This window comes from Orycteropus afer, unplaced genomic scaffold (genome assembly GCF_000298275.1).
Source record: "Orycteropus afer afer isolate SDZICR_OR568_19922 unplaced genomic scaffold, OryAfe1.0 scaffold00003, whole genome shotgun sequence".
In the NCBI taxonomy this organism is placed as follows: Eukaryota; Metazoa; Chordata; class Mammalia; order Tubulidentata; family Orycteropodidae; genus Orycteropus; species Orycteropus afer.
In genome coordinates this window covers 16821988-16830427 of record NW_006921590.1, presented here as the reverse complement: position 1 = coordinate 16830427, position 8440 = coordinate 16821988, and the positions used below count along the sequence as shown (strand labels likewise).

The following is an 8440-nucleotide window of genomic DNA, read 5'->3' as shown; positions in this document are numbered from 1 at the left end:
GGTTTGAATAAAGTGGTATAAACAGCAAGTATTGGTTCTTCTGTCTTTCTTAGTAGGAAGCAATGAATATACGTGAATGGTATTATGTGACCTAAAATATGCTTTTATATTTTCTTCACTGTGGTCCTAAAATTGACTTAACAAAGTATCTCCTAATATCTGTGTCATTGAAGAACTGTCTTTATGGTGGTATATTTTTGTATTCTGGATAATAAGAGCATTATATCAGAAAGTGATAATCACTTCCATTGAGAAGTACTACCATGACGGTAATGTTATCTCTGGAGCCAGCTGCTAAAGCAGCATTTACAAGTTCATGGCTAACGTACTTTGCTGCACCTTCATAGAAATGTTCAGTGTGTGGTTCTTTTTCCTTCTCATTTGGATCTGTTGGCACACCATCTACACTGCCTGGACCATTCGTTTTTTCCCCGCTGTAAGGTGCATGATTAGTCATATTTGGTGGAAATTTTTCTGAATTTTCAAGGTTGAGGGTAGAATGTTTAGAAGATTTTGAATCACATACATTTTCTTTTGTTTTTGTAGCTAACATACATTCTTTAGATAAAGAATTATCCTGATACAATATGTGGATACTACTTTCTGATTTCATAATACTTGGTTCACTGAGTTTGCCTGGTGAAGAGTTATTTTGTGTGATAGAAGAGTGTTTTTCCGTATACATGTGAAATATTGTCATTGCCAATGCAGTGACTTCCTTTTTATCTAGAACTTCCCAGAGTCCATTAGTAGCTAGGATAAGAAATTGACATAAGTCATCTATAGGGACTGAGATAGTTTGAGGTGCTGGAATCATAAATTTTTTCAATTTGAGATTTCCGTGAAATCCAAGTCCTCGTGTGGTTTTTGTTTGCCCTTCCAGGAGCCCATTTGGTTCATTTGCATCAATTATTGCTCCGTTTTGAAGTACTCTTCTTCTTTCCATTACATTTTGCATGGTATGTTCTTTGGTTAGGCAAAAACCTTTCCCATTTCTGCATAAGACTGCATGCACATTACCTAAAAGGTTTTTAAAAAAAGAAAATTTGACCCTAAAGATTTAATAAATAATTGTATCAAAGTAATATTATTAATGTTACTACTGCTGTTTTTCAGTATATAAACAGAAAACGGGCCATTAAAAGATATGTGTGAAATATGTGATACATTAGGGTGATTTCAGTAATTCTTACAGGAGCTCTGCCTAAAGCATTTGGCTGCTAACCAGAATGCTGGTGGTTCAAACCCACCAGCCACTCCTCAGAAGGAAGACTGGGCAATCTACTTCCGTAGTGATACCACCTTGGAAAGCCAAGGAGGGGTCGCTATGAGTCGGATCCGACTCCATGGCAGCAAGGTTTTTTTTTATTTGGTTAATGTTTAAAATATGCCTTTAGTATTAACTAAATTAAACTGCAGAGGATTTCTTGTGGCACTGTGGTTAAAGCATCGGGCTGGTAACCAAAAGGTCATGGATTTGAACCCACTTCGTGAAGAAAGATATGGCAGTGTGCTTTCATAAAGATTTAAAGCCTTGGCAACCCTTTAGGGCAGTTCTGTTCTATAGGATCAATACGATTTGGAATCAGGTCAATGGCAGTGGGTTTCGGTTTTGGGTTTTAAATTAAACTACAGATAATGAAAAATCACAGTCAATTTCTTTTATGAAACAGTTTCAGAATAGCAGGTTTGGATAATCAAGATGTTAAACTTTTATAAAAGTGTTTGAACAAATGCATTTGCAATTTAAAATATAAACTTTGATATTTAAAAGTGGAGTGTGACAGTATTAGAACTAATGAAAGTTAAAATCTGAACATATTTTGGTCATGAGTGATGAAGAAATTAGAATATGTTCCATTACAGGAACCTAATAGGTGATTAAAAAAATAGATTAAGTCAGCCTTAACTTGAACTAATAATTGTTGAAGAAAGAATAATATGTATTATTAATGTATTAAATGACTAATAGTTAGCCAGCGTGAAATTAACCCTTTGGTTGAAAACTGAAATTTGAATGGTTATAGTTTTTTCTTAGTTCAAGTGAATCTTGATGTGTGCATCATTGAAATTTTGAAAGAAAATCTAAATAACATTTTTAATAGACTAAGGAGTGATTGTGTTACTAAAACTCTATTATTTTAAAAGGTTCACAGAATTTCTTTTATAAGGAAAATTTGTTTTCCCAAGTTTTTAGGAATATTAATTGGATATTCAATTAACAGGCGATAGCTTTTCTTGATACAGAATTATCTGTCTTTTGTAAAAGGGTATCTGAGTTATTCTGAAGTGGAGTTAGTGATCTTTGAATGTAATAATGTCTTTATTTGAGAATTAGAAGTTCTGGTTGTTGTTGTTATGTGCTATCGAGTCGGATCCAACTCATAGCGACCCCTACTTGGGTTTCTGAGGCAGTATCACTACGGAAGTAGATTGCCCCATCTTCCTTCCAAGGAGTGGCTGGTGGGTTTGAACCGCCAGCCTTCTGGTTAACAGTCAAGTGCCTTAGGCACTACGCTACCAGAGCTCCTTTAGAAGTCCTGGAGTAGTATGTAAAACTTAACTTACATATATTTTAAACAGGTTTTAAACATGGTGCTGTACCTGAAATCAGAATTTTGTTGCTGCAGGGACTCGATTAAAATCAAGTTTTTAGGTGAAGGAATTTAGGCTGGGGTCCACACAACTACTATGGTTGTACAGAAAGAATGTAAGTTGATAAAGCAGTAGATGAGCCTATTAGCTCATACACATAATAGGAAGTTTTAAAACTTGGTTACTGAGTTGTGACCAAATGATGATGTGTGAGGGGAAAGTTTTGGGAACCTGAGAACTATATAAGTGGTAATCCTAAAAACTACATGACTTATTTTGCTAGTATTTTGTATTAATTTGTTTGTTCTGCTGTAAAATATTCTTGACTTCTCTGGGTTGCAAATTTTTACTGTATTAGCAAAGCTTCATTTTGGCAACATGCCAACTGGGTAAATTGTGAATTGTTCTATTAGGAAGACATGATTCCGTACCTCTTTTAAATTAGTAGATTTCTTAATGTGTTTGTGTATGCATATGAATAGTGCAAACAAAGCTCTAAAAACACAGGGGACATAATTTGGCTCAGAGAATAATCAAATCCATTGACTTCCTAAACATACTTGCATGTGGCAAGCCAAACTCCATTCAGGAAAAACAAAGCATTCTTTCTCTTCTGTGTGATTTAAAAATAATTTGATACAATTATGAAGTTACAGAGGAAGGATGGTGAACTGGTATTTTGATTTAGTTGTGTCTTCAAAGAACTTGGTAAATGTAGCCTTATACGCTGTCTGCTTTTTGTTCTTTTTAGTTGCTGTGCTAGAGAGTAGAAAATGTAGACAAATTTTGGTTTGTTCTGCTCTTGTGAATACCCCTTAGGTTTAATAAAATTTCCTGGTAATAAGGACATTAAGCCCTGGTTGAGTTCTTGCTCTACCATTGGCTTGTTGTGACTTTAAGGAAGTTATTTTATATCATTTATTTATTGTTATAAAAAGGGAAAGATGGCTGCCCAAATGACTCAGATCTTTACCTGTGTGAATGAATAGTCCATGGGGAAAAGAGAAAGTAGAGAAATAGAAACAGTTTCTCAAATTATTTATGCATATAATCTTGGACCAAATCCAAAACTCAGTGCCATCAAGGCAATTCTGACTCATAATAATCCTGTTAGACAGAGTAGAACTACCCTATAGGGTTTCTAAAGCTATAATCTTTGGGGAATCATACTGCTTCAGTTTTCTTCTACGGAGTGGCTAGTGGGTTTGAACTGCTGACCTTTCAGTTAGCAGCTGAGCTCTTTAAGTAGTGTGCCACTAGGGGTCAAGTATACCTAAAATAGGAGCATAATAGAGGTGCCTGAATAGGTAGATGAGATTACAAAACAATGTAAACCCAGCTTTTCTTTAGAACTCTTAATTTTGGCAAAAAGAATGATATGCCTGGGCACGAGGTTTATGACTTCCTGCTAATGATTAGCTTAAGAGAATTTTCTGATGGGCTGTTTTTCATTGGCTGTTTGAAACGTCCTTTTTGTTTTGGAAGATTTATGACCATGAAAATCATGTTCACCATTGTACTCATGGACATACTTGTACATGGGTCCCAGATATTTGTGAAATATTAGTTGAATGTGATCTCAGAATCAGACTTACATATGTGTAAGTCCACCACCACCACCAAAAATAATAATTAGGGGGGGTGTGGGCATGTAAAAGAATATGGTTTCTTAGCATGAAATAAAGGAGATCTGGAGTTGAATGATGATTTAGGGGAAAAAGGGTAAGACTGAAAATAATTTTAAGAGCAGCTTACTAAACCAGTATAATAAACAGAATTTAAAAATCTATAGAAATAATCATATATCTAGCCAGGAAAATTGAATGAGATCTTCAAATACAGCATCAGTCATGATTGAAGGAAAAAAAGGCTACATAGGAATGAAGATATACCCTAGAAACAGCAGTTAGCTCATGTTTAGTTGCTGTAAAGGGATTTTGTTAAAGGACTGCATTCTGTCTCACTGGTTATGTCTAATCTTTTGTGAGCCTCCATTTTTTTGTGATCATCTTTATGTCAAAGGTTGTGAAGATTAGATGAAATGAATTGTTTAATAAAACTTAGAAGAAGAAAATCAAAGAGGCTTGAGGTAGGCACCAATTAAGGAACTGTTAATAAGTGGTAAAGTCATGCCTCATCTCTGGATCTAGTGTTAGCTGATGGGATAGCAAGAAAGCTTAAGGCACTGAGAGACAAGTAGTTTATGGGGGACCTTGTTGAAAGGAATTAGGAAGAACAAACAATATAGACATGAAGATTTTGAAGTAGCATATACAGTAAATTAGGAGTTCTGGTAGCGTAGGGCCTAAAGCACTTGACTGCTAACCAGAAGGCTGACAGTTCAAACCCACCAACCACTCCTCAGAAGGAAGATGGGGCAATCTACTTCCATAGTGATCCTACCTTGGAAACCCAAGGAGGGGTCTCTATGAGTCAGTCCGACTCGTCGGCACATAACAACAACATACAATAAATTCTCATTCCTGGTACATTCTGTAAATTAGCCAAATACCATTTTTCCTAGGGAAGATACCAGGTTAGGTTTCTGCTAGCCTTTTGACCGTCATTATTTAACATTGTTACTTAATATATTTTGTTGATTCATTAACGTTGAACTCATTGTCAAAAGCACTGTAACTTACGCCTTAATGAAGCTCATCTGACAGACATTTTCTGTCAGGCACATCACAGCCTTCTTGCACTTAGGAACACTGTAGCACTTCAGTATTTTACTTGGGAGTCATTTTGAACAGCAAAATAGCAAAAAGCACAAAAATTCAAGAAATGGAGGACTATACCCCAAAAAATGACAATTGTTTACATTAGAGAGCTAAAAGAAGAAGAAAGCATTACTTTTTGTGACTGGAATATGCACACTAAAAATCCCAATGTGCAAATTGTATGAGTCTGCAAATGACCACAAAAGTGCTGTCAGTACTATTTTTAGGGTTGTAAATAAATTTTACCAAGTAGGCAAATTCACGGGAGCTCTGGTAGCATAGTGGCTAAGACACTTGCCTGCTAACCAGACGGCTGGCGGTTCAAACCCACCAGCCACTCCACAGAAGCAAGACTGGGCAACCTACTTCTGTAAATATTTACAGCTTCGGAAACCCAGTAGGAGTCGCTATGAGTCGGAATCATCTCGATGGCAGTGGGTTTGGTTTTGGTTTGGTATCAGTGAAATAATGAACATGGTGGTTCATAGCAGTATGTTCTGCAAGTAGGTTGGTTACGTCAAAAATTGTTTACATGAGTTTTTATAAAGTAGGACCTCTTAGCCTTTTGATGAGCCCTGGTGGTGGTATGGTTAAGTGCTTGGCTGCCAACCAAAAAGTTCACCAGTTCAAACCCACCAGCTTGTCCACTGGAGAAAGGTGTTAGTCTGCTTCCATAAAGATTTACAGCTTTGGAAACTCTCTGGGATAGTTTTTCTCTGCCCTCTTAGGGGCCTATGAGTCAGAATGGACTCCATGGCATACAACAGCAACATAGTATTTCTAAGACAGCTACCTCCACTGCATAGAATGGTAAATAGACCACTTAAATTGCAGTGAGAAGTATTCCTTTGTCTTCATTACAAATACTGGGCATAAGTAAAAATTACCATTGAGACCAAAGAGAGTTTTATATTTAGAATAGGGTAATTTTCTTGATCTCTGGAACTTGTCATTTGATCAGGGTGGGATAATGCAAGAGGAAATTAAAGCAAAATGGGGCAAAAAGAAGATAACATACAAGTAGGAAAATTACCTCTATAGTGCTTTTTTACCTTTAAGAAACTTTTAACTAGTTATCAGCAGTTAACTAGTTGCTATCAAGTTGATTCTGACTCATGACGACCCCATGTGTGCAGAGTTGAATTGTGTTCCATGCAGTTTTCAAGGGTGTGACCTTTCAGAAGTAGATCAGCAGACCTTTCTTCCAAAGCACCTCACAGTTCAAACTGCCAGCCTTGATACAGTACATAAGTGCTTAGCCATTTGTGCCACCCAGTGGCTCAGATTTTAACTAGTAATTGCGTATTACACAGTTGAGGATTATAGGTAATCAAATTAGAGTACTAATAAGGAAGCCGCCTTTTTTTTTCTATGATGAAAATAAAAGCAAGTATAGTATGTCCAATGACTGTATCTCATTATTTTGTGTTTTTGAACAGGAAGCACAGTCCTATGCAGATGATAACAGTTTATTGTTCATGGAGACGTCAGCTAAAACATCAATGAATGTAAATGAAATATTTATGGCAATAGGTAAGAGTAACTTTATCAAATGATAAATGAAGGTAAAAAAATTACCCTGGAATGTACTTGGTTCAACCTTTTTTTTTTTTTTATTGTAGTAAAATATATGTAACACAACCTTTGCCACTTTAACCATTTTTTTAAGTGTGCAATTTATTGACATTAATTATATTTACCATGTTGTGCAATTATCATTACTATACACTTTCAAATGGTTTTCATCACCCTAAACAGAAACTCAGTATTCCTTAAGCAATAGCACCCTATTTCCCTCTCCCCTCAGCCCCTAGTCACCACTAATAAATTTTGTCTCTGCATTTGCCTATTCTAAGAATTTCATACAAGGAGTCATACACCATTTGTTCTTTTGTGACTGACCTTTTTGCTCAGCATACTGTTTTCAAGCTTCTTCTATGGTGTAACATGTATCAGAACTGTATATTAATGGTAATATTTCATCATATGAATGTACCACAATTTATTTATCCATTCATCTTTCATGGACATTGGTCGATGACCTCCTTTAAGAAAAATTTTTCTTGGACTTTTATGATTATACTATTCTAGGTTCCTTCTACCTGGAAATTCTTTGTTAGTAATATTGTTAAATTTGAGAGATATTTTTAATCAGCTGTAATACATCAAGTTTCTTCTGCGTGAGTTGAAAGCCTGGGCTTTGACCTAATAGTTCAAATAGGTAAGTTTTCCAAAAGTTTAGTAGGGTAATTTGAATAAATAAATTTTTCTATTGGGTTATACTTTGTATATAAAAAGAAAAAATGCAAAGCAGTATTTTTTAATGGAATATGTAGGTACAATGAGATTTCTTTCTCACTGATCAGTAATTGTTTTCATATCTCCTTTGACTTGAACAAGAGATATTTTGGGGTTTTTCAAGTTCTTAAAACAATATTGATAATACAGAATAATAATACACATAATATTACATAATAAAGAAAAATACATAATGCACAAGTAAACAGATTGACAAATTATTTTAATGCAAACATTGTAATGGAAAAGGTTTCAAAGCTTTGAGAAACAGGGAAGAAGCTGGAGAGTAAAACATCGCCCAGCTTTGTGTTACCTCAGATGATCTTTTTCTCCTACACATTGTTCTTTCCTTTGTGTTAACGTCCTTTTAACTGATAATTGCTATTCCAGTTGTTCATTTTAAGTAATCAAGTTGGAGTAGTAAAGGAAGCCTCCTTTTATTTATTTATTTATTTTTTCTTACAACCAAAATAGAGCTGTTGTGTTGGTTCTAACCTCTCTTCAGTGATTTTAGGGTGTAGATTCTACCTGCAAAGTTTGCTTCAGTGGCTCTCAAACAGCCTCAGTTTCTTATGCACAGCATTCTTCTCATCCTATAGCATCCTTCATTGTAGGGCAGTTATTCTTAACTGGGATACCCTTATTCCTGTCCCCAAATACTCTTTATTATTGTCATAGAAATTAACCAATTAATAGCTGAATTAGAAGCTAACAAAAACTCTTATTTTCACTGTTGTTGTTGTTGTTGTTATGTGCCGTTGAGTCGGCCCCGACTCATAGCGACCCCTTCTTGGGTTTCCGAGGCAGTATCACTACGGAAGTAGGAT

At 35.5% G+C, this 8440-nt stretch overlaps 1 protein-coding gene across 1 annotated transcript in view; it reads right to left on the bottom strand.

The window, feature by feature from the left end:
* Positions 1–220: 220 nt before the first annotated feature.
* PP2D1 (protein phosphatase 2C like domain containing 1) overlaps positions 221–8440 on the bottom strand; it is a 52220-nt gene continuing 44000 nt past the window's right edge. Inside the window, exon 4 of the mRNA XM_007937315.2 lies at positions 221–1020. Coding sequence (XP_007935506.2) covers positions 221–1020 — 800 coding nt within the window. The remainder of the gene's footprint in view (positions 1021–8440) is intronic.